This window comes from Amblyomma mixtum, chromosome 3 (assembly GCF_055824585.1).
Source record: "Amblyomma mixtum isolate Tamu chromosome 3, ASM5582458v1, whole genome shotgun sequence".
Lineage (NCBI taxonomy): Eukaryota > Metazoa > Arthropoda > Arachnida > Ixodida > Ixodidae > Amblyomma > Amblyomma mixtum.
The window spans coordinates 163,722,100-163,748,019 of NC_143014.1; the positions used below are offsets into that span (position 1 = coordinate 163,722,100).

Consider the following 25,920-nt stretch of genomic DNA (forward strand, 5'->3'; position numbering starts at 1 on the left):
GAGGTAACCGACCAAAAATCTGAAACAGAGAAAACGGCATTTGAAGTTGGCCCATATGTTACAAGATGAATGGTCGGTAGCCTCACTGTGATATTTCCCAGTAACGTTCAAAATTTTCCGATTTGCATTCTGAATATGTCAACTAAAACTGTAGATACCGCAAACTACCGGAGGCCATTATAGTGCATATTATTAGGAATTCAGCGAAATTTGTGACCTTCAAATCTAGCCAAGGTGATGGCAATAATTTATTAGTACAGTTTGACCTGGATATAACAGAATTGAAAGCAAACTGCGAATTTTCATTACATTCAGGTTTTTGTTACATGCAGCTTTCGTGTGAAGACTCGAAATGGCAGTGCACAACAGAAACAAAAGAAGGAATAAATTAAGATAATCACCTTGGAAATGTTTACAGTAAATTCTCATTACTCGAAGTCGTAAACGTGGAGAACGTTTCATGATTGCGCTGCCTGATAGCGAGACTGCCACCACCTCACACAACACTGCTAGGAATGGGGTGGGGAGACTGGGGAAGTCCGAGGTAACACAGCCAGACTAGAGGAGAGCACGCACGGTAGCGCTGCTGCCGGTAGATCGGGCACGGAGGCACCTACTTACCACATGTTCCCGTTGTTGGTCTGTCCACCACCGTTGGCCCAGGAAACAAGACTCTTCATGTTGCGTTGCTGGCGCTCTCTGCAATCCCCTCTCCCAACGCGCGACAGCTATTGGCACTGGAATGATGTGAGCAGCCGCGCAGCGGCGACATGCGCGCACTGCTTGACCTGTGTCTTTTTGGAGGAGGACCATAGTGGAGGACTTAATTTTTGAGCGCCACTAAAATGACTGTGATTGGATACGCATGAGCGGAGCGAACGGCAAGAACTTTAGCTTCGTTTCGCCATTATCGATCATATTTTGTTACGCAGGCACTTAAAACCTTTTTTTTTGTATTTATAGATGGCGTAGGGCTTTGATATGTTTAACAGAGAAGGGTAAATGCACAGACATGCTCAAAATGTGATTCCTAGAAAGCAGACTTTATCGAGATTTTTTTTGCGCATTTTAAGACCCTTTTAGCTTTTGGGTTAGTTTGTGGAAGACTGCTCGTGGTGCTGCTGTGCATGGATAGATGGGCAGTTTTTGAAGCATGTTGAAGGATGCAGGTGCAGTCTATTGTCTGCAAAAAAGAATTCAGCCACTGTGTGTGGATTTTGCCCCAGAAAATTGAAGCACTTAAGCACAGTCAGTCTGTTTGTCGTGTCATGTTCAGTGGCACAGCCAGAAAGTTTTCTTTAGGAAAAGATACTAAATGGTGGAGGAGGAGGGGGCTAAGGCATGTTAGGCTTTTGATTGGTTGTGTGAAGACTACTGTGGTCATTCCAGCTCCATACTTTGTGCTGTGGGAGAGCAATGACACCAGCTTGGAGCAGCTGTACATGTCTCCTGTTCTGGAGGGACGCAAAGGAAATGCCACGTCGCTCTGCTTCCAGCTAGGACGCACAGTGGCCCTCAAGGGCGACATCAAAGTTGAGGTCTACAACAAGCCCAAAATGATAAAGAAGGTATGTACCTCTCCTTTCTGTCTTAAAGCACTGTGGTGCTGGTGGTACCCAGGGTACCTGGTATGCTAGTGGGCCCTTCACTGGCCATAGTGGTTGCATCTGTGTGAACGGCAAGAACAAAGGCCATCATGATGTTGCACGCCGCGACGAGTACGTCGACGATACAACGGACTTAGAACGCACTAAATTGCTGCAACGCAGCTCCAGAAACGCCGCGAGCCCTTTCCGCTTCGCGACCAACTCGTGGAAGGGAAGTGCGCACCGCCCGCACTCCGGACATGCTGCTCCGCTCACCCGTGCGTTCGCGGCGCCGATCTCGCTGATAAAGGTAATCGCCGACTCGTCAACGCTGCCGTCTCCATTCTCGAAGATCCTTATCTTCTTTTCCGATGCGCTGACGAAATCGTCTACGCTGTCAAGGAAACGAGTGTATACAGCCGGCTCCGAACCGTCGCCTCCGCCGACGTTAGGCCTAGCTGACGCGGGCGCCTCGGCTGCACGCCGTTTGACTTTGCGGCGGCGTCCCTTGAACAAGTGCTTTGAGCGATACTTTCGGCGTCGAAAATCACATTTTTCTTCGGCGTTCAAGAGAAGAACGAATATGCTTGAAAGCTTCAAAACACGCCGAGAAAATGCTTACGGAAAAACGTGAGAGCTGCGCGTCGCGTGAACAGCAGACGAGCTATGGCCGCTTCGCGCGCCGACAGCCAATGGCGTGGACGAAATCGCATCACGCGATTTTTTAAGCCCAGTGAGAACGCATGATTTTGGCGGTGAAATGTTTTTTTATTATTATTACTTCTGGGGGGTTTCTGAAGCGGCAAAGCCGACTTTAGGGAGAAAAAGCATAGGCCTACCACCATGTGCGCCGCGATTTGACGCATCACGCGCTTGAAAATGGGTCATATTTGCCTCTTTTCTAGCCACCTCGAGGGCTTTAACAGAGTTTTTAAATAGTTTTGCGATTGTTTTCGGCTCTGATTTTTTTATATGTGAAAGAGGAAGGATCAATGTAGCTCAGACAAAACACAAAAGTGATTTTTTTTTTTTACTGAAAATCGCCGTTTTTCGACCCGCGTCTCCCCTTAAGAACAGCCTGTTTGGACATACACTTGCACAGTTACATTTGTTCATCACATTTTATTTCTGCAGTTTACTAGAAAAGCAGCAATATGCAGAGTAACCTTGTGAACATGCACCCACTTAAAACGTGGTTATGGCTTGAAGCATAATCGTGACTAATCAAAAACTCTGCCACCATTGAGACTGATGCACTAGCTTAATCAGCAGGGGCCTACTGATGCGTGCTGGCCATTGCGTACTGTTTTCGCTCGTTGTGTACAAGGTAAAGGCATCTACTTGATTAGCAGCGGCACTGGCGCCGTGCTGTGCCATTAGAAGGTTTTTCTGTCCATCTTCAAAAAAGCACAATCAGTGCATCAACTGGTGATCTTTTCACTTTTTTTTGTGATGCACGTGTTGGTGCAGTGGTTTTTTAATCAGGGCACATATTTGTTTAAAAAGCTGTTCAAAGTACAAGAATGTGGTCTGTGCAGGTGGCTCGTATGGCATGGCGGACATTGTTTGTGGAAGTAGGTAGGTAAAAGACAGTGGGTTAACTATTTTTAAAGAATTAACTTTTTAATTTTTGACATAATTATTTGGTGGAATCTCAAGCATTCATGGAAGGTGGATCCAACTTTTTAGATTTCTAAATAGTCACTGCAGTTTGAGATATCGAATGTGAAATTATGCATGCAAAATGAGCGGATGCTGAAACTAACCCACGAGATGCGGTGGACATAGTACAGCCGGACTTCCTGCTGGTAGAATGCGTTTGAGGGGAGACACTGGGATCAATTTGCAAAGATCTTGGAAAAAAGTCGTATTTTACAAAACATCAGATTTGGTATCTATATAAAGTGTTACATCCCCAAAATTTTCACTGAAAACAGCCCAGAGGTGACTCTAAAAATTGTTTTTGTGACCACAGGTAGCAAAAAACTGGCTGAAATCTCGTTAAAGTTCCACTTTTCTTAAAAATGTGTTTTTACCTGACTGCTTTGCTTGCACAAAGTATATAGCATGACAATGGCTTCACAAATTTTCATGCAGTTTGTTGCATTGTGTTTTTGATGAATTCTTTATGCAGTGACATTCCTACATTTCTGAACATTTTATCACTGTCACTAATTTGACATGACAGTAATGAGTGCATTATGCAAGCGAGGATATAATATTCTGTGTAGAAAAGAAAAAGTTCAGGCACACCGTCCGTAACAGTGTTCAGCTGGGTTAGGCTGACTGGCTGGCTGATGCTAGCTGGTCAAGCTGCTGTCGCTGCGGCCTGGTGCTAAGCTCAGAAAATCGAAACTAGGCGGCCGGACTGTTCTTGGAAACAGGGCCGACTGTTTTTCTTGAGGCCTGCCATCGCATGCACATCAGAAATGCATGAGCGACTGTGCAACATGGAACTCTGGTTTTGAATAGAGCTACTTCAATGATCTCTTGCCCTCTGCTGGTCATACCTGCGTGCAGACTCCTTTTGAGAGCCTGTTCGAATTAACTGGCGCGAGACTCGTAGTGTCCAAATTAGCAAGTGTCCTACACCACAGACTTACATGGCTGTTGGCCGGGACTGAGCCAGCAAATTATCAGGGTTTCAGAAATAACGGAGGTTGAATTAGCGAGCTTTTAGTGTACCGTGGAGCTAATGTCCACTATACTATACAATCCACCTGTACATTCTTGCATTGTCTTATTGTCATGTTGTGATGAGGGCAGTCTAGGCAGTGAGGAAGACAGTGAAGAGGGCTTCTAAAAAGTAGTTTATTGGGTAGACCTGCACCCACAAAGATCTGAATGACTCGGCAGCGGCGTAGCAACAGGCGTGCTTGGTGGTTGAGAGCAGAGTGCCTGCCACTGTCAGCCGGGCTCAATTTAAAGCTGACAATGAACCTTTGAGATAAGGAACCATAAATAGCTACAACAATCTGGAAATATGTGGAAGCAGTTACGTGTGGCCATGATCATTTGAGAGAAGTCCAGCCTCATCTCCCCGTCACAAACAAAACATTAACACCGCGTGCCGGCAGCTTTGAGCCAGAATGAACAAACAGTACATATTCGTGGCACTATCATTTATGGCTTTGTAATCAAAAATCTGTATAGGTCTAAAAAAGAAAACACCATAGGTGCGCTGAAGCCAAGGCTTGTCATAGGCTCATATTGAAGAAGCCACCTAATTCTAGTAGCAGTTTTCACCTCATTAACCGTGCACAGCATGTGGCCAAGATAATGACTGCGTGGATTCATAAAGTGTTTTTCTGTTCAATTTTTTGTGTTTGGATGTCGGCTGTTGTGGTGCAGGCTGAAGCTTTAACCATGAGTCGTGCCACTCTTTTAAAGGTGTATTTGCATTGCCATTGTTTGGTGCTGACATGGACAGTCACACTTTGCAAGTGGAAGATCATGTTGGGTCTGGATAAGGTTTATCAGTTTGTCTTCTTGATAGCACTGTGCCCCTGAATGACTTGCATGTCAGGTCGAACATGATTAGCAATACACTCACTGACTTGGTACGAAATATACTTTCTATAATGTGGGAAAAACACCTGTGGTGAATGAAGGCTATCTTTCCATAAACAAATTTAACAATCTGCAGTATTTCTGTTGCGCCATGTGAGGTGCTTTAATATTTACCGCGACCGGATTTGGTTGAGTTGCAGATCCTGACATGTGGTTGGCAAGCCATCATGCAACTTTGAAGCCATGTTTGTTGTGGTTGCTCTTAATCACTGTGACAATAGCAAATGTGATGTTTGTAAGATCATGGACAAGCTGGGTGCAAATCCGGCCTTTGTTGGATGCTGCCGTTGTCACTGCATGGCTGCAGTAGTGACAAATGAAGTAATGATTTCTAATCAGTAATTACTGTTTTTTTTTTTTTTCGGCATATGTACCTGTACTGCTCCTTAGTATATGCTTGCATGTTCTTACCAAGTATGTGTTGACAAGGTTCTAGTGTAATTTTCAAAGGGTGTCTCAAGTGCTGGCTACCTCCAGCAACATTTGTGTGCGTACGAATTGCTTTACTTGTGTTTATTGGGCCAGAAACATGAAGGGGGGGTGGTATACTGTGCCACAGTAACAAAAAATGTTTTGTATATAAAGTGATGCTGTGCTTCTCTGTTTTTTTTTGGTAGGGCAACCATGAGCACTAGCTGATAAAAATTTGTTGGCTTCGGATTCTAATAACTTTGTGATTCTTTTTGGGACATTTTTCTTTACACAGGTGCACCAGGGTGGGGGAAAGTTAAATTAAAACCAGCATGCCAATGCAACAAAAACACGCGATGTCTGTCACCTCTTATTTTCGCATTGGGTAAACAAAAAAAAAAAAAAGCGGGAAGGTTGAAGTCACTAACTACAGTCAGACCTCAATATTACGAATAATTGGCCATATTGATCTGTTCTGAAATATCTTTAACAAAAACATGCTATTCTAACTTTATATATCGAATGCGTTTGATCATAAAACGGATATATCAAACTGTCGAGCGCCAAGCTGTGCCTCTTGGATGGCAGGTGGCGGACTTTGCCTCAGTATACGAGTGATTGGTGGTGATGTGGCAAGTGTTCGCATCAAGGTTTGTACTTTATCTCACTTGTGCCAGCAGCGCCACGGAAGATATGGCGGGTTGGCACCCGCTTGTGCCACCCGTTGATAGTGCCCCGGAACCAGCAGCATGGTCTGTTGTAGCCTTCTAATGGCTATCCCGTGCTCACGCCGACTGTTGCGGAGGCAGTGAAAATGGCGATGGCTTTCCTTCTGGCTTCCCGATTTTCATGAGACATTGCTGTAATGTGGGGAAGCCATCCTAGCTGACGTTTGACCTGCCGTCGTCGCATGCTGCCAGGGATGTGTGAGGAAGGCAGTCTAACTTATGTTTGGCGCTTGGCTCTTTGTGGCCTCTGGAATTTCTACGACTGGCTTGGAAACGGTGCTAAGGCTTCTGAAAAGGTCCCTCCCAGCCGCCATCCTTTCACTGACTAAATTGCGCTTCTCCTGCACGAGTTATTGATGAAATTTTGTACAGTAGAACCGCGCTGTAGTAAACTCTGATATTCTAAAGTGAAACTGCAGTCCCATTTTGCCTTCTATAGAAATGGCTTTACATTTTTTTTGTTTATAGTAAATGTGTTTTTTAAAGAAATGGCTATAGTAAAGAATGTCTGACCGTGGCGACGTACTTCCCGCGGAATGATGACAACGTAGCACTCGCGAAGCGTATGTTCAGAGGCAAAAACGATAAAACAGTGCTCTGAGATAGCTTCACCACCGTGCTCAAAGTTATGAGGAGAAGCCAACTTGCGGAAGTCTTTGGGGTCGTTAGGTAAAGCGCATGGCACGCACAAAAAAAAAGTAAAGCTAGCAATGAACGCAGAAAGAAGGCGGCGTGGGTTGCTGAGAAATGAAAGACAGTAAAAGTGCAGTGAAGTGTAGGGAAGGGAAGAAAACGGCGAATGTTCACAGCATTGCAGTGCGAAGCACATGGAAGTGGTGGCAAGAAACGTAGGCACTGCGTGAACTGTACTGCCACGCCTCAACTTTGTCGCATGCATTTCTTACATTTCTTAACTATTGCCTCTTAAACAATGCTGAGGCTGCGGAAAATGTCGCCGTGGTCACGCAAAACTTTGATTTTCACTTGAAATCAAACTCGCATTATATTTGTAGCTGCATTGTATGTATGCAAATAAAATACTGCCACAAGACGTAAAGAAAACCGAAAACGTGATGATGCGTGATGTGATAACTGAAAATTAATAATTATCATGTAAAGGGACAATAAGAACAGTGTGTAAGATATTTGCGAGTATTTCTTTTATAAACCAGCACTGGTAAGTAGCCAATTAATTATCGGCGAGCATCCTCAGAACCATGCCATCACCAACAACTGATATAGTAAAGATTCTTGCTGGTTCGAGCAACTTTACTATAGAGGGGCTCTACTGTATTATGAATTTCGGCTATATCGAGCTATTTTATGATCTTTTTTTACTTGTTCGCTATAATGAGATTTGACTGTAGCCAGGACCAAGTGTATGTTGTTTTACACATGTGAGCATAGCTAATTTGTTTCTTTTCCTTCTTTCACTCCCTGTAGGAGAAGATGTTCCAGTTCTGGTTCAACACCTTCTTTGTCCCTCGAAGTAGCAGTGGCTGTAGTAGTGGTGGTAGCGGTGTAGGACGAGGTGATGCACATCCGCACCCCAATGGTGTCGCCGGGGGAGGAGGAGCAGCACCTGCGGAACTCAGGTGAGAGCATCATACTGCTGTCTCCAAAGCTCGCACGTCAGTGCAAATGCTTTTCACTTTGTGGATATTACAGCGACAGCTGTTAGGGCCTGGTCTCCCAGGTCGTGGTCATTGTAGATTATCTATAGATAGGAGGTGAAGTGAAGAGGAGAAGGGAGGGTGGAGTAACAGGGGCAACACACGCTGAGGAGTGGTGAGTGTAAAACTTGATGCAATGTTTATGTTGAGGGAAGCAAGGGTATTCACGGAGGCTCCGTTGTGCTCACTGGTGTGTGTGCATCTGTGAGCATGCGTGCTGTGAAGGCGGTGCCAGTGTAGTGCCAACAGTAGTGCAGAGCTGGGAAGACTGCAAAGCGAGGAGACTAGCCACACATTCTCTGCCTCCTACTCCAACCCTGACAGCAGTGGTGTTGTTCTGGGGGATGAGGAGGCGAGCGGGTAGTACTTCAGCCGAACGGCACTTGCCTGTGCATGTGCGTTTGTGAGTGCGCTGCACCTTTCGCTCAAACAAGCAACTGCGCAAAACCCATTCCTTCCCTCTGACAGCACTCAGTGTTAGGTCATTGCGGTTACATGCGTGTGACCATGTCATCCAGTTGACCTAAATCTTGTTCCTGTGTGGTATGTGGATAAACCTTGAAGAACCCTTAGAAATGGAAGGTTTTGGGTTAGGCTTGTGCTGATATTCTGTAATTTTGAATGTTTGGTTTAATCGTAAAGTGTTCAATATTTGATATTCATTTCGAACGTTTGGTATTTGAAATGAATATTTGATATTCATTTCGAATGTTTGGTATTCGAAATCTTTAAGTATTAGTCGCTTGAAGTGAATAACATTTTTGGAACGCTTGCTTCATGTGGTTTTGGTTCACTCCTACGGGTAGGTGGTTCAGTCCTGTGGAAAGGCACTGCAGCTGCGCAGTGGCACAGTTGGAATAAAGACCAGCAGTCGGAGGAAAGTGACGATCAAAAGCAATAAAGCTATGCAACTTCCATGCGTTCCATTCGCTTGTGGCCCGGCTCACTACACGGCAAACCAAACTGCTAACGGCCCTGTAGCTTATGATTCCGGCTTGAGACGTGCTCCATAGGTTTGCAGAAAAACTGGAAATTTACTCTCCAGCTCTTTTATCGCACATCCTGGCAAGTGACTGCCAGCGCAAATGAGCTGCTAAATAGCATGCAGTGCAAACTTTTTTTTTAGTGTAACCGGTTTTATATATGAATTGACGATTTCTTTTTTTGACACAAGGAGCTCCATGAATGGGCAGCTGCACGCGGCACTTTCTGCATTTATTCGCATTATAAATGCGCTCACAAAATGAACACAGCCCCTACTTCGGCTGTCAAGAAGTGAAAAATTGTTTTCCCTTGTGTTACGGATGCACCCCTTTCTTTTGTCGCGCAGTCTACTGACAGTGAGTGATTGCTAGCTTGCACTCTTTTTTTTTTTTTAATGCTGCAGCAACTATGCAATAACATAAAGCCTCATCTGTTAAATGTCAGGCTCTACTATACCTAGGCATGAGAGAAGCCAACAGCCACAGAAACCAAGAGGCACAGGGGATTTTTTAATTAATTTATTTATTTTGTGGTGTTGATCAATTTATAATATTACTGAATATGTTATCAATTAAAGCTAATTGATTAGAAAAGCAGAAGAAAAAACAACCACATGCCGCTGGTGGGATCCGAACCCACGACCTCCGAATAACGCGTCCGGTGCTCTACCGCTGAGCTACGGCGACGGCTGTCAAACCGTCTGCTTTCGGGGGTATTTATGTTTACAAATAACCTAACCTTGGGAGTGTTCACCAGCGCCCCCCACGTTCTTAAGTGGCAGACGTAGCATGTCCTGAGTTACCGCTGATGTGACGTAGAACGTCATCGAACGGCGAGGGTGGAAGCTGTGTGAGAACCCTCTTATGCTTCCTAAGGCATCAAGGCTGCCAGAACCGAGGCCCTCGTTAAGCAATTAAGCAGACGAGGAAAGGGGAATAATGGTTGTTTGGTTGTTTGGTTCAGAACAAATTCGAAATGAATAGTAATGCAGTTCAACATGGATGTAACGAAATTAAAGTCCGGGATTTATCGTTACGTCCAGGTTTTCGTTATATGCAGTTTTTGTGATAAGACTCGAAAGGACAATGCAAAATTTTAACCAAAATAAAAAATAAATGCAGGTGAAATCACCTTTAAAATGTTTACAGAAAGCCCCATTACTCGCATCATTAACTCGGAGAAGTATTTTGCGATCACGCTGATAGTGTGACTGCAGCAGCAGCTGCTGTCACTGCCGCCGCGGTTCTTGCAACACCTCTACGAGTAAGGTGGGGAAAGTGGGGGAGACAGGGGCACCACGGCTGGGCTAGAGGAAAGCATGCGTGTTCACCCCGCCACTGGTAGACCGGTCATGAAGGTGCGTGCTTCGTTTTCTTTCATGGTCACTCTTCTTGCATTGCCAGCGTGCTCTGCCGTCCCCGCTTCCGACACACAAAAGCTCTCAGCACTGGAATCACGCAAGCAACTGTGTGGCGGTGATGGATACACGTTGCTCATGCTATGTCGTTTTTGCTATGTCCTATTAGTTTTCGCTGCTTTTTAGCATGAATTGTTTAGTACCACATGGTGTGACGTTTCAAAAGTGAAAGCAGTGGAGAAGCACCGACGGCGCCAGAGCACGACGTGTTATGTCAACTGCGGTTTCTCGTTGCGATTGTATGCATTCCTCTCATGTCAGTTCGTGCTTTATCATCGTAAAAATTTTCTGCCAGATTTCATAATTCAGTACAAGCTAACTGATCGCCGGTGTAGCGAGTTCGTTGTATCAAGGTGAACCGCCGCAGCACCTTCGCCACATGGACGTCTCAAATACACGCGCTTCAATGGGGGGACGTTGGGGAATATAGAAACTTTGTAATATAGAGGAATTCACTGTACGGAGGTTCGTTACATCCAGCTGTAACTGTATATACCCTATATTGTGCCCATACATCAACCTCCCCAACTCCTGCCCTGCCCTAAGTTGTATAGTCCCCCATGGGATGGCATAACGGTGCGTACCCAGCTCAAAGCAACAAACACGCTACGATACAGTTGCAAAACTAGCGGTCAAAGGCAGATAGAGATAAAGGGTGCTAAAATGGCACTCTTTTGTGTGGCCTGGCTGACTAGCAGCAAACCAAACATCAAACAGTTTGGTAATATCTGATTCTAGCGTGCGCTGGAGGTTACAGGAAGTTTAGATTAAGAACTGTTTTTCCGGTAAAGAAGCGAGCAAGCCGCCGTTCCCAATTTTTTTTTTTCTTACCGGAACCAATTTACAGACGATGCGTACTGCCCATGGCTCAGGTGAAACTGTTAAGACTCCGCATATAGGTTGGCACCGCATATATGTCCACTCCCAATTTCGAATGGCTGTTTTTTTTTTTAAAAAAAAGATAAGACTTATATGAAGCAATATATTGTATGTTGTGCGTTATGACCTTTTAATTTCTTGGCGAAGGATACGCTGTGGTGCGGTCATTGCTGCCATTATTTCCTTCCATTATATTTTTGTTGTCTCCTTCATGGCTGTTTAAAAATAGCTGGTGCTGACTTGTTTTTACTAGTGTGTTGGTGTGTTTTGGGAGGGTGGGGGTTGTTACCAAGGCGATCGTTGCAAACTGGTTCGCCCTAGTCTCACTCTCTCGTACTAAAAAACCAGTCGTGCTCACCCTTCGTGCGCATTACTTCGCTTTGGCTTGACCTTTTTGCTTTGGCAGCGTGGCCGGTGTGGCGGCGTCCCCTCGTCACTCACACCTTTTGCAGCCGCACACGACGACACAGCCTGGCCGATCTTCCCGAGCCTGCCTTGTGCACACCTGTGTACGTGCATATGGTCTGGCGCAGCAGAGAGTGTAAAATGTGCGAGTGAAATTTCTTTTTTATAAACCTGCGTTATGAATTAAGGGTGCACAAAACATGCAAGTAAATACGGTATCTGCTCAGTTTCCACTGCTTCTAATGCAATGTCACACAGAAAGTGAGCAAGAGATGCAAGGCTTGTGCAGTATGCAAACAAAATATGCTCCAGATTGGGCATTAAATGGCTGTAAAAAAAAAAAGAACTCCTCGAACAGTGCTCAGTGCATAACTGTTAGTATCATCAAGTCAGTTTACAACAGTGTGGAACAGCGGTCCTGTGGCATTGTAGAAGAAATCATCGTGGGGGGGGTACAGCGCGAACAAGACGAAGGACAAAGCAAGAAGACTACATAGACGAGCGCTGTCGTGTACGTCCTGGCTCGCTGACGTTCGTTGCCGTACCTTCCTGCTTTGTCCTTCGTCCCCCCACGATGAATTATTACAAACTCGCCCAGCTATCCATCCCTCTTCAATTGTAGAAGAACCTGTTCACAAGGGAGCGGGTTTAAATCCCGCTCGTACGGGCTTCTGTTCTGTCTTTTGCTTTATTTTAAAATTTTTGTTTTACATGCAGTTTGAAAGAAGCATAGAGAAACTTTTTTCTTTCGTTTTTATAATTTTTGTTTTACACACAGTTGGAAATGAGTGTCAGATGTCTGCCTCATACCATTATCATTAATTTAAAGAAAAATGCTAGCTGAGCCCTGAAAGAGTTAGTTTTTATTTGCAATGTTTAGCTTTTTATTGTTTATTTTCTGAATATGTTACTGTAGTGCATTTACATGGTTTTGGCTTTGTATGCAAGAAAATGAAATCTCTTTTCTGACATAGCTTGCAAGCAAAAGTGCATTCATTCTCTCTCCTTACTTTTAGAAGGGCAAAAACTCGGGCTAATGCAAGATCACTTTACAAGCAGTACATGCAGGCAACATCAAATATACGAAAATGTCGCAGGTGAGACACAACTATAATGATATGTGTGGCAGCAGGTTTTGGTGGAGGGAATATGAGAGGAGGCATTGTTTTGCCCTGTGTGACTGCCAGGCCTTGCATGATATATTGAGCATGCATAATTGCTTAGCCATGTTGTACAGTTTTGTATGCCCTCATTGGTGGGTTCAGTGCATACATCACCTAGTTGCAGTGCACCATTTCTTAACGTTCAATGCAACCTGCAGCTTTTAACGTTTGACATCGCATGACCAGATGTGGTGCTTGCTCTGGCTCGGTACTAAGCACATTATATTTTTTTGTTTGAGTAAGTTTGAGGGAAGGGAGTAAGGGTGGAAATGGCACCCCCTGATCTGCAAACCATTATTACTAGGCTTGCCTGGCATAGCATGGATTTGTTCATGCTCCGGAGAACCAAAATGTGGAAGGTAGTTCGTAAAGCTAGCAGAATCCTGTTCAGTGATTGAATAGGGCAGTTGAGTCAAGTGGAATCTTCTGTGCAAGTACTTGTTATTTTTCCAAACTTTGTTGCTGTCAGTATGTTGTACTTTGGTCTCTCCTGAGTGAAGAAGTTCTGAGCTGCAAATGTAACTGACGAAAGTACACTTGAACCCCAAAATGAAAGCATCAGAGAAGGCAAAAAGTTTCGCAAGAGCTGTGCCATCTCAAAATGCGGCATGCAGACAGAAACAGTTCAGAATGACAGGTACACGCAAAGGCAATCTGAATGGTGAACTTCGTTGAAAAATGGTGGCCCTGAAGTGCACGGTGGGTGGAAAAATTGAGCTAGCCCTGTTCTAGTGCAGTTTAGCGTTGCTGTTGATATATAAGTGTGGAACGCCCATGCAGGAGAGAGCCAGAACAGTGGTGCAGCACGTTATCGTCATCAGTGCTGCTTCATTAACACGGGAGGCTGAGGCTATGGATGCCACTCCAAGTCTCTGTTGCCTGGTTACGTCACGTGCACTTTCATTTGACACCTGAGTATTGAGAGCGCTGCAAGGGTGATAAGTAGGGGTGTGTGAACGCTGAAAAATTGCCTTCGAATATTGAATATCTGTTCAGCTTGGAAAAAGATTGTAAAAAATATAAATGCGCATTTGTAGTTGCCCTTATTTCTTTCACAATAGTGTATGGTCTTTGCATTCGAAATAAACAAAACTAGACTGATTCAGCATTATAGAAAAAAAGCATGACATGCCCAAAGAGGTATAATGTTTGACCAGGCAGCATAACAGTATGCAACCTGTAATGTGGTCATGCAAAATGAGTAACAACATGACATCCATGAATTGACACATGACTGGCAACTAAAAATAACATGATGGGTAGTAAAACCTCATTACTTCGGACTTAAGGGACTGGAAGAAATGCTTGAATTATACGTAGGTCTTGCTGTAAAAGCCCCCCATCCCCTGGAAAAAAAAAAAAAAACCTGCAGAGATTGCTAAAATGTGGTGAGTCAAAACTCATTTCTACAAACAGCAAAAAAGCCTCTGATCAGAACACAGTGTTGGCATGCTGGAGGAACAGCATGGTTCCCTTCGCTGACAGCAAGGGTGTCAGCGAAGGGAAGGCACATAGGTGTTGCAACTGCAAGTCTGCTTCTAAAATTAAAACGAAATTACCGGCGACGCGCCAGTTGGCATCCAAAAGCACTGGGCAGTTGGTTTCGGACGGCTGGTGAATGTGTGGCTGATAACTGCTGATAGCTGTAGTCGCGTTGGTTTGGTGGCAAAACTCGGATACGGAAAACTTATGCAGGCACAAGATGGCAGCGGGCTTAAGAAGTTTTGTTGCCAAGATATATGAAATGCACTGAAGCTTATGGACACTTGCCAGTGATAACAATTTCATTGCAGCAAGACTTTTGTTTACAAGCTTTCATTATTGTGGTGCTTGACTGTGCACAACATAAAAATGAGGTTTTATCTATAGTAGGATACAGCTTGAAAAAAACAGCAGTCAGCACTGGGCCACGGTCTGCGGCTTCCTGTATTACTCCGCTAGCCTATCACAACAGTAAACGAAATCAGCTTTTAAATGCTTGACTTTATTAAACAAGCCAGATGTCAAAATTCTAAAGGTGATCGTTTTTGTCTTGTGATAAGCTTCTTGTTTAAGTAACAAGAAGAGTTTTAACAATATAGTACTTTTTTTTTGTCATGGAGGAATTCTGCGCGGCAGTCCTGAATGTGGGTGGAGTTTCATTGCAGCCTTAAGTTGTGTCCTGTTAGTTGCTAAGCTGATGGAAATAACAGTTGGGTACGAATTGCATTTGATTTCTTCAAACACATATGCTGTTATCGTAAATTGCAAAATGAGATCCATATTTATAGCAGAAAACCGGGGAAAAGAACCAGCTTTAGTGCACAGCAGATACTTGTGTGCTTTTATTTCTTGCCCTTGGTCCAGAAAAATAAAAATTAAATGGAGATTACATCCCTGGCAATGCAAATGATACATTGTGCTTTTGTAATTGTTGCATTTGCTCTTCATAACGCGTGAGTGCGTTATGATCTGTTTCTGGTTTTTGGGAGGGTTGCGAGTGCTTTTTGGTGTGAGGAATGTGTTGGTATGGGCTTGAGCATCTTATTATGCAGTGCATTTGCGAGTAGTTACGAGAGCGGCTGTCCTCTGTTTGACCTGCTGCACGTTTGTGGCTCTGACCTCCCACATACGTGCAACGTTCAGAGCTCAATGCTCCTCCTTGGGCACATTAATGGTTCTGCCGCAATGCAACTGGTGTGCCATGTCACCGCTGGTGGCTTTGTTATCACTGCTACGTCTGCTACTGTGCAAGCATGCAGGATGCTGCGCCATGCAGTTGTTTTAGGATGTTATCTTGGGCGGTATTTCAAGTCGTTTGGCCCAATCTTGAACACGCGCCCAACCTAATAGTAAAAGCTCGTTAATTCGAACTTCACAGGACCAGTAAAAAAGTTCGAATTATCCGATGTTCGAATTATCGAGTGGCCGCGAAAAAACTGACAAGAACCATCTGCATAACCGTATTTGTACCGTATTTACTCGCTTAACGAACTCACTCGCATAATGAACCCACCCACCCCCGATTTTTGCCTAAGAATTTGAAAAAAAAAAAAAAAAAAAGCGTCAGTCGTTAACGTTATTCTCCACTTCGCACCGTCACGGTCCGCAACGCATTTCTTGGTGGCGCGCCAAGATGCTGCGCAGCGATAACATCACGGTGTGTTTACTCAGCTCTAGCGCAAGAGGGGAAGCGAACTTGGCAGAGTGCCAGCGCTGGTGCGGTTGTGCAAGTCTCGTTTTCGGTACGTTTGCCTTATCGTGCCATGGGCGATTGGGGTGGTCACCGTCTACTGCCACTCAATCATTGGAACGTGCGATAGCAGCAAACACCTTTTGCAGCGAACGATTCTAAAAGCCGCCGTCATGATCGCTGCTGACCGCGTGCTTCCGTTGGCGACTGACGGGTGGAAGGATGGACGACACTCTCAAAGTTTTTCGCACGTAATTTGTAGCGCCCGTCCAAGGTGGGCGTTGGCTGGGACCGCGCCAAGAGTACTTATCCGTATTTTCGAATTAACAGGGCTCGATTTAACGAGTATTTAGTTGCGAGCTTCGGCGGTTGTGCGGAAAAGAGGGCAGGCAGCCGCCACCGCGGCCGCCAACCCTTGCCCTCCCGCGCCGCCGGCTGCCGCGCCGGTGATGGCGCCATTTAGGCTTTACCCACTCTTCCACGGTTTTATCTGGTTCCATCTTCAGTCGTCGTTTAGGACGTGCGCAGCCTCTAACTATGCGGAGGCGCTTTTTTTTTTTTCGCCACGTGCTGTGTGCCAAGCCGCCCAGACGCGGCGGCGCGTAGTTCGAATTATCCGTAGCGGAACCCAGCAAACCAAAAACCTCTCAGAGACGTCTAGCTAGACGTCTCTGAGAGGTTTCTGGTTTGCTGGGAACCGACTCGTCTTCGAATTAACAGGCTTTTTTTATACACAGATCTCTATGGAGCTTAGCCGGACCAAGTATTGTAGTTCGAATTATCAGAAAATTCGAATTATCGAGGTTTGAATTAAATAGCTTTCACTTAATGACTTAGCTGGCACTAGGCACCCTATATATGCACGGGGTGGTCATGTTATTGTTATTATGTCATCGTGGTTGGTTATGACTGCTACTACTGCTATTAACCCTCGCTTTAACAGTAGCACTGTAAAGGTTTATTGTGACAGTTTGATAGCCATATTTACTTGCGTAATGAGCCCACTCGCATAATAACCCTTCCCCTCCCACTTTTGTTGTTGAGAATTTGGTCTTTTTGTTATTTTTAAGGGTAAGCTTTTCTTAGCACAGTGCAGACCTTGGCAATGTGCCAAGGTGCCAAGGTGCTGCGCACCATAACATCACCCTTGTTTATCCTTTGACAGGAACTCCTTCGGGGGTGGCGCACTCTGTGAACTTGGCAGAGAGCCAAGACAGTGTGCACCCTTGACAGGAGCCCCAGCAGAGGTGGCTTGCTCAGTGTGCTGCTGTGCACCAGTGTATGCCTAGTGTATGTGTAGAAAGGTGGGGAAGTGTCGAAAAGTAGGGCAGCAGTTTAAATGAGAGCGCTATAAAGCATCCTATACATTGAAATGCTATGGAGGAAGCAGGAGCTTCAGGCCCCCACCAATTTGGAGAGCTCTAGATAGGGAGCGAAAATGCCTAACCGCTCTCACACCACAGCTAGCGCTGGAACTTACGCACTCGTAACCATCGTGCTAGTTTTTTTAACCTTGTGTTCAAGATGTGCACCTTTCCTTCAGGGGTCTCGGTGTTCAGCATGATTGCTTTATCTCGCGATGATTGGCCGGCACCATCGATTATCACAAAATCATTGGATTGCGCCGTGGTAGAGCAAACTCCTTTTGGAGCAAATGGTGCTGAACAGCGGCAACATGAACACAGGGGTGCAACTTGTTGACTGTGCGCTTTTGTTGATAACTGACAGGCGGACGAACAAACAAGCAGGCGACAGGGCGGGTGGACAGACGGACATTTGTTTGAGCATGGCCACACCACCGAGCTAGCTGAGCCAAGCCAGTAGAGCTGAGCCAAAGCAAAGAGCGTGTGTGTGTCTGCCGGAACTCTTAACTCTTTTCTTACCGTGGGAAAAATGACTTGTTTCTAACAGGTCTCAAGACAGAATTTTTTCGTGCAAAATACGAGGTTAAAAAAATGCAAAGTGCATGAAAGTGATGGTAATAGGATGTGCTTTTTTGAGACAGTTACTTCTACACTAATACTTCGTGTTCGTATTGCAAAAAAAAGTAAAAATCGTCAAACACAAAAAGAAAAATTGGAAATTCAGAAAAAATTTGTATTGTCTAGGGAATATCTTTGGGAGAAAAAGTTCTTAAAATTTTAGAAGGTACAAAATGTTTCAGATTTGTTTACAAACTAGCCACTAAAAGATTAAAAATGTAATACAAAATTTTTGAGGTAAAAAATATTTTCTGATACCACTTAAAAGAAGTGTTTTCAGAGTGTCTTTGATATAAATTTTTCACTCTGAGCAAAAGGTTTTTGGAGTACAGTGTAATACATCAAATTATAGCTTCATAATCAACGTTAAGTTTTAACTGTGAACACTTTCCCTGCGTTTGCCTTGCTTATGCATGGCTGACAGTCCAACCATTTTCCCTACCCAATGATAATGAGCACAACAGAACGCATGGCATCTCTGGTGGACCGTTCTCTCCGGAATCGAGGAATGCGAATTGTGCTGACTGAAGTGGCATTCATTGCTGCTAAAACAATAACATCTGCTTGAAAGTGATGAGAAGCTCCTTGGAAGGAATAAGGTGAGGAATCGGGGATATCTGACTCACCAGCATGCTTACGAGCAAGTGTTCGCCCGCGCCAGGGCAGGGGAGATACTCTGAGGCTGGATGTGATGGGCTTGCTTACAGAAAGTTGAGCCGGGCTGGTCTATCTGCATGCGATGAGTTTCTGATGAAGAGGCAAAAAAACCTGTTCCCCATGTGCCCACAACAGTCACACCATTCGTGGTGCTTCGTGAGATGCCCTCGTGAGATGCCCTCCCTTTAGTGTTATGGCAGTTAAGGCAACTGAAAAAGAAGGACGTGACATTGTAGGGGAGCTGAACCTGAGGGGACATTGCCACAGGAGAGTCCCAACAAATTTAGCAGTTACTGAAGGTTCCACATGCCCGTTTTTCGGCTGCTGTATGTGGCTCACTATGATGATTGGTTGTACAGGCAGAATTAGATCGAAGATTCTACTGTGTAATGTGAAGTTGTGTGTGCTGACTTTGTGGCTGCTAGTGCGTTTTGTTCCTGTAATATTTTTATTATTATTATTATTGCAACACAAAACTAGCTTCTTGATTGTAATGGATGAAAGGGGTCATGGAAACACCTCAGGAGTGGTTTCCTGTCCTTGGCAATTATTTATTTGTTTATGCAGAGTACCTGCCGCCAAAGTTTTCTTTGCTGGCATGTTCTTTAAGGCATATTTATCCATGCCCAGATATATGTACCATGGGGTATGTCAGGTGCCATGCTGTACTTAAGTCCCAATTGAAAAGCATGGAGTGGCTGCACGGAAATGAGCTGTAGCTCATGGTGGATGTCAACTCATTTGTTTTGGTGGATTCGATTGGGCAGCTCCACACAGGTACAGCATCTGTTGCTACCAAACATGCTTCTTTCACATGCTGTTAGTCAACCCAACGACGAAAGAGCAGCTTCATTCATCTCTTAAGTGTGAAATGATGAATGCCATTGAGAAACGGTGCGATGTGTCAGCATCTAAAATTAAGATCGATGGGAGGGTTCTAAAACTGTTTAAAGCTCCAAATACTCAGACTGAAGTGCTTCACATGGTAAAAGTGCAGTGCACATTGAATTGAATACCATGTGCTATTCATAAACTGTTGAAATACTGGAATATTTGCACACAGCTGATTTCATTGCCTACTGATGTTCGCAATGATGTTACGTGCGGTCATTAATAGAACTTCTAGAAGGTGTGCAGAAGGTATCGGTGCGCTTTTGGCTCTGTACCTGGTTGAGGTACGCGTTGGGTACACTTTTTCTGTCTTTGTTTTAGTGCATATGTCAAAGGAATGTTAGCTCAAACAGAGGAGCCGTTCAGTAGAAAGTGAGGTTGCTGGAATTTTGACATCAACGAGCACAGCAGACCTGAGTGCTTAAGGACTGGCTTTCGTATTGCTGTTGTGCAGTTTTTACTATTATGCTCTTGTATAGCTTTGTAGTTTTCTTTGAGAGGACACATGGATACAGTGGCAATGTGACACACAACGAAATTTCTGCTTCTCTAAATTAAGCCATAATATTGCTCAGTGAAAAAGAGTGAAGCCTTGCTGTGCAGTGTTAGTTACTGTACTGTAAATGACTTATTTTTCATGAGCTCAGTATTTTGCAAATTGGTCCAAAGTTTAAGATTGTTTTGCAGGCATTAAATTTCACAATGCAGAAATGACAGGTTCCTCGGTACTCTTCATTTTCCAATAGGCATGCAAGCTTATGCACACTTGAAAGGCAGGATGATGGCTCAGCATTAAATCATTCCCCACCCTCACGGGACTGACTGCAGCGGAAAGCCTGCAGTGGATATAGGGAAGACGCACTAATGGCTGCTGTGCCTGACAGACTACATTTTTGAAAGTAATCCAAGTGCTTGCCAAAATCACAGCATCGCGCAGGACATAATATTCCTTTTTCTTTGTAAACGTGACTCATTCAGTATAGAATCTGACTTGTAAGAGCCATCAAAAGTTCTTGCAGCTTTTGTGCTCACTGCTGGGTTGAATATTTTATGGAGGGAACATAAAAATGCAAAGAAAAATAAACAGATAGAAAGTTGGAAGGTTAACCTCTGCAAGTGCTTCATTTTCTGCACACACAATTCAGGTGGGGGTAGTGCGAACAGGGCTATTATTAAACCTCTATAAAGCAAACCCATCTTGCAGTGAAGCCTGCCATCATCACTGTAGCCCACCACATGTCCACACCTTGGTAAAATATCGCTTATATGTTTGAAGTGCCCAGTGTTTTTTCTTTCAGGAGTTTTTGTCATGTTTTTTATAATTTACTCTCTCTCCAGTGCACCCTTTGGTGAAAAGCAATGCTCCATTCGCATTGTCTACCATGCGCTTTTAGATGTTGTAATTAGATGACGCCATAGTGTTTTGAATTTCTTGGATGGAGCGTTAGCCATGGCCTACTAAAACTTTCGACGATGAGGCGTGCATCACTGTGCCGTTAATCATTAGGTGTAAAAACTAACAGGGACGCTACTCTATACTAAACATATCGTACTACTGTCTGGTGTGTAAGATTTATATTAGGTTTTGGTACAGCACTTTTGCCGACATGCAGTCGCCATTGCGCTCGCTAATCACAGTTTCAGCATCAGGATGCATAAAAACTGGTACATGCACTGATTTACAAACTCTTGGTAAAAATCTTCCTCTGTGTTTCCAACAAAACCGTTGTGGAATCCAGCACCTTGGACAGCAAGCTTTCCATTGTGCTGGAAAAAATTGGGTCCTTAAAATTCAGTGTTCGGTCCCTTTAAAGAGCTACATGTGTAAAAATGGTTCACGTTTACTTTTCTCATTTTGCTTCATTTTTGGTATTTCGAACTCTCACTTAATTTACACAGTTCAATTCGCTTCGAATAAATGGGATTCTACTTTACGCTCCTAAACTCAGATGCATTTTTAATGCTGATGAAGAGTGAACGTGCTGCCTGTGTTGTAAAAGCGCATTCAAAGTGTAACTGCATATATGTAATATGTATGTGTATCTATATATAGTTTACATATTTTGGATTAATGCAATTCAAGATGTGCCTGTCATCGGTGTAACAGAAAAGAAACCTGAGGTGTATGGTAGGCATGCTGCAACAAGACAGCAGCTATGGTGTGGAACATTTCCTTGGCGCATGCACTAAATGACAATCATTGTCACACGTGTAAATGTTAAGACATAAGTGAATGAAGCTGAAAGTCGGCATAGTTGGGCAGCAAGCATGGTTAGGAGTGGATTTAAAGAGTGGAATTCCATTGTTGTGAAGCTCCAGAAGGAGGAGGAGGGAGCATAGACGCAGTGCAGACTAATAAATGGTGCACTTTGCTGTGACTCTTGCATTGAATACCAAGACCTACCTACTAGAACCAAAGCTGGGAAAAATATTTTTCAAACCAAAGATAGTGAAGTGATAACAAAAGCAGTGGCGCTATTATAACTATCTACACCTACGCAACAGATAAAAATGCCCGCACTCTATCTGGTACAAACTTCAGTACACTCCCGGAAGACAACTGCTGAACTCGGACGCCCTCAGCAGGCTTCCTCTGCAGTCACCCGGTCCTAGTATGGAGCCCCAAGAGCCGCAAGAGTATGTTTTTTCTTTGGAAAGCCTGGACGAAGGCACCGTTACGACACGAGAACTGAAGGAACTCACAGCTGTCGACTCGACACTAGATCGCATCAAATATTACGTGCTACACGGTTGGCCGAACAGCTTTAAAGGCCTTGAGCCATGCCTGGCGGTATTTTTTGACCGTCGACTTGAGTTGTCCTTGGCACATGGGTTAATTTATTGGGGACATCGAGTGGTTATACCTGCCGGTGCACGAAAACGATTGCTGCAGCTGCTGCATGAAACCCACCAAGGGTCTTCGCCGATGAAATCCATTGCGCGATCGTTGTTTTGGTGGCCAGGCCTTGACCGAGAGATTGAGGAAATGTCGGCTCAGTGCAAGAATTGTATCGACAATTTGCCCATGCCGCCAGCCGCTCCACCAGCAAGCTGGCCACAAACATTTGAGAAGTGGTCGCGCATCCATGTGGATTTTGCCGGACCGATAGAAGGCAAGATGGTGCTTGTGCTAATCGATTCGCACACCAAGTGGATAGAAGCAATCCCTCTGAAGCACGCTACCACGACAGCTACAATCCACTGTTTACGGGACATATTCAGCCGATTTGGCGTGCCAAGAACGATCGTTTCCGATAACGGAACACAATTCACTAGTCGTGAATTTGCAACATTTGTTGAGAACAACAACATATCCCACGTTAGGACCGCCCCCTTCCACCCGCAATCTAACGGGGCTGCCGAAAGAGCAGTCCGAACGGTGAAAGATGGTCTCCGGAAGTTGAGGCCTGGCAAATTGGAGCACAAACTTATGCATCTACTGCTCAATTACAGAAGGATGCCCCAGAAGAGCGGCAAGTCACCATCAGAGATGCTTCTAGGATACCAGATTAGATCGCGCCTGGATACGTGTTTCCCGAAGGGTAGTGGAGACGCACCGTTGGACAACCAGGAGTGGCTGCCCCAACTGAAGAGCCGTGTGCACGTTCGCAACTATGGGACAGGAGACAAATGGATACCAGGGCATGTGACATCTACTTCTGGGACCAGAATGGTTACAGTAGAAACACCTGGAGCAATTGTCCGGCGGCACGTGGACCAGGTACGTCTTCGACATGCAGAAACGCAGTCACCCGGCACTGCGGAAGAGGCACGCCCCGACGGCGCTACAGAAACACAGTCACCCGACACTGCGGAAGACGCGCGCCCAGACGGCGATACATTCAGGCCAGAGGAATCAGCATCACAGCTCGATATGAGACTGGAAGGATTTACGTTGCCGCCTGCAGTTGGGGATCATCATGCTGACGGCGCATTCCCGGCACTTCCGTCATCCGGAGCAGTAGTGCCAAGCGAACCTGCTCAAGCCGTACGACGCTCGACGAGGACGAGGAAACCAGTTGACCGATTTTAGGAGGAAGAAGTGTTGTATCGGCCGCTGTGTCATTGTGCGGGCTACACACTGCGCAAGCGTGAAGTTTTCTTTGTACCTCGCCATGTCCCCCCTTTCCATTTCCCCTCTCCCCTGGAATACTATATAATCACCCTCTGTTGCAATAAACGTTGGTTTTCACTTGTCTCGTTCCCAGGCGTGTACGCTCGTTCCGTTCCTGCCGTGGCCTATCGGCCGCGGCTATGTTACAGGGACAAATGCACCAGTCAGGCATCATGTCCCTTGCCCTGCTGTTAAACTGTGTATTTAGCCACTGCTCATTTCATTGTAATAGTTCTTCCTCATTACAGCCTATGTCATTTGTGGGCACTGGCAAAATAAGTTTTGCCGGTAGTATAGCCTAGGTTTGTTTAGTATGACTAGCCTAGTTACTGCATCAACAAATCGAAATGGGCCATTGCAACAAAAGGTGAAAGTAGATGGCAAGTGGGGTGTTTAATGTGTTTGTTATCTTTCGTTATTTTTCCGCTCGTAAATTTATAATGGAACGTCGGGAACACAACGTGGTGCCAGATGTTATGCCGGGAAACCCGTCCGGATTCCAATTCTGCAGGCCGCAAACTTTCTCCTGTGATCGTCCCTTTGACAAGCCCTGGTGCTGCGCTGCAAGGCAACGGCGCCCTAACGCTCCCTTGACAAGCCACGGTGCTGCGCCGTAAGGCAGCGGGATCCTAAGGGGAAGCATCGGCTAGCAACATGCCCGGACATGCCGCAAGCTGCCAGGCAGTGAGGCGCCGGTTTCCCTTTCCCCCGGATGTCACCGCGCGCAGCAAAATTTGAAGTGGGTGGCCGGCGCAGTCGCTGGTTGGACCGCTTGGACTGCCGTCCAGGCGACAGTTTTGAGTGACCACCGTTCCTCAGGCTTTATAAGCCCCACCGCTGCCGCTTGGAGGAGAAACCGACCCACTGTCAGTCGAGTGCTGCTCACGAGTGGAGTCGGATGATGTGACGCGCTGGTGTCTCGCCGGTCGTTGCTGTGCGAGAACAGTCATGTTGTGTTAGCTCTCGGCCCCTGTGCCGATGTTGTACTATACTATGTCCTGTATATAGTGTATAAAGCGTTGTTCTTAGTCTCACCGATGCCTGACTCGGAGTCTTTGCTACCGCCAAGAGAGCTGGCAGCGCTCAGTCACGAAACGGGTGGCGAGCGCTACGGGACCACCTCTATGGCACAACATTGGTGGCAGCGGTGGGATGTCCATTCACAACACAGATGAGAATAATTGCTTTCAGAGCCTTCTTCAAGGGTTTATGTTAGTGCTAGGTGGGTGCCGCTTATTCGGCAGGAGAATTTCTCTAATGTAGCAGCATTGCAATGCACTTAAGTCGAAAGAAAATGTTAGTTTATTTATAATAAGGTCATTACTATTTTCTGGGTTTGATGAGAGTTCTACCCAGCATGAGATTCTTCAAGGCAAATTTTGTCGATTAACTATTGAATTGTTGAAATAGTGCGTTGCTTCTTAAAGAGGATCTGAAAGGAGCTCTCAATAAAGGGGCGGTATTCCTGGGATGTTAGCACCGCTTCACGAATACCCTTGAGCAATAATTTTTTTAATGCATTTGGTGTTAGAATCCTAGTGATCTGTAGTGAATATTTGAATTTCAGTATCTTTGCACCTTTCCCATCCTCTCGTCACATTTTGCATGCTCAAAGGTCCTCTGCTGGCCCCACCCACTCAGCCCCACTGCCAGCTGTTGACGCGCGCGGGAATTCCCTGGGGGTCGGAGTTTCCTGACCCACCAGAGGAGTGACATGGCTGACTGGCTGCAGCCATGGTGGCTGTGTGATGTCTGAAAGAATCTAAAACCAGTAGCCATCTCTGAACCAAAATACACAGGAGCGTGAGACGGAGGAGGGCATGACCATGGAAAAGTCGCTGGAAAGGGCTCGCCAACTTTCGTGCACGATTGTGGGTTATCTGCCACTTGTAGAAGTGTGTTTTATTTGGCTGAGGTGCTCATGACAACAGGATGTAGTGTTTGAGCAAGTTTATGTGCTCTCTTCAGATGGTGTGTCTGGAATAGTGCGGAGTTTTGTTTTATTCTGTGCACAGTGCCTAGGTCAGCAGTTTTTCGAATTACATATGTAAAAACTTGACTTCAAAAAATGATAGCATTGGTGCCTGCAGAGCACTTGGCACGTGGCTACCTCTTCCATCATTGTGGCGACTCTAATAATGCAGGACACCTCCTGCTCGTGTCCAAACCATTAAGCACTCCTTAATAATACCTCTGTTTACCTTTTTTCATTGTCTGCAACTTCTTAGTGTTAGTTTGTCTTGTATGCCCATTGTGCTGTTTGATTGTTTTCTTGTCTGCATAGAACT

At 45.2% G+C, this 25,920-nt stretch overlaps 1 protein-coding gene across 5 annotated transcripts in view; it reads left to right on the plus strand.

The window, feature by feature from the left end:
• The window catches only part of LOC149352585 (phosphatidylinositol 3,4,5-trisphosphate 3-phosphatase and dual-specificity protein phosphatase PTEN-like), an 82,280-nt gene that overhangs the window by 47,929 nt on the left and 8,431 nt on the right, over window positions 1–25,920 (plus strand). For 2 of the 5 annotated variants that reach the window (XM_089581766.1, XM_089581765.1), the window contains 3 exons: window positions 1,390–1,568; window positions 7,739–7,890; window positions 22,972–25,485. In XM_089581766.1, coding sequence (XP_089437892.1) covers window positions 1,390–1,568; window positions 7,739–7,890; window positions 22,972–23,551 — 911 coding nt within the window. In that variant the 3' untranslated portion in view covers window positions 23,552–25,485. Of the gene's footprint in view, window positions 1–1,389; window positions 1,569–7,738; window positions 7,891–12,669; window positions 12,751–22,971; window positions 25,867–25,920 lie in introns of those variants that run through there. The other 3 variants (XM_089581767.1, XM_089581768.1, XM_089581769.1) reach the window with 3 other exon arrangements.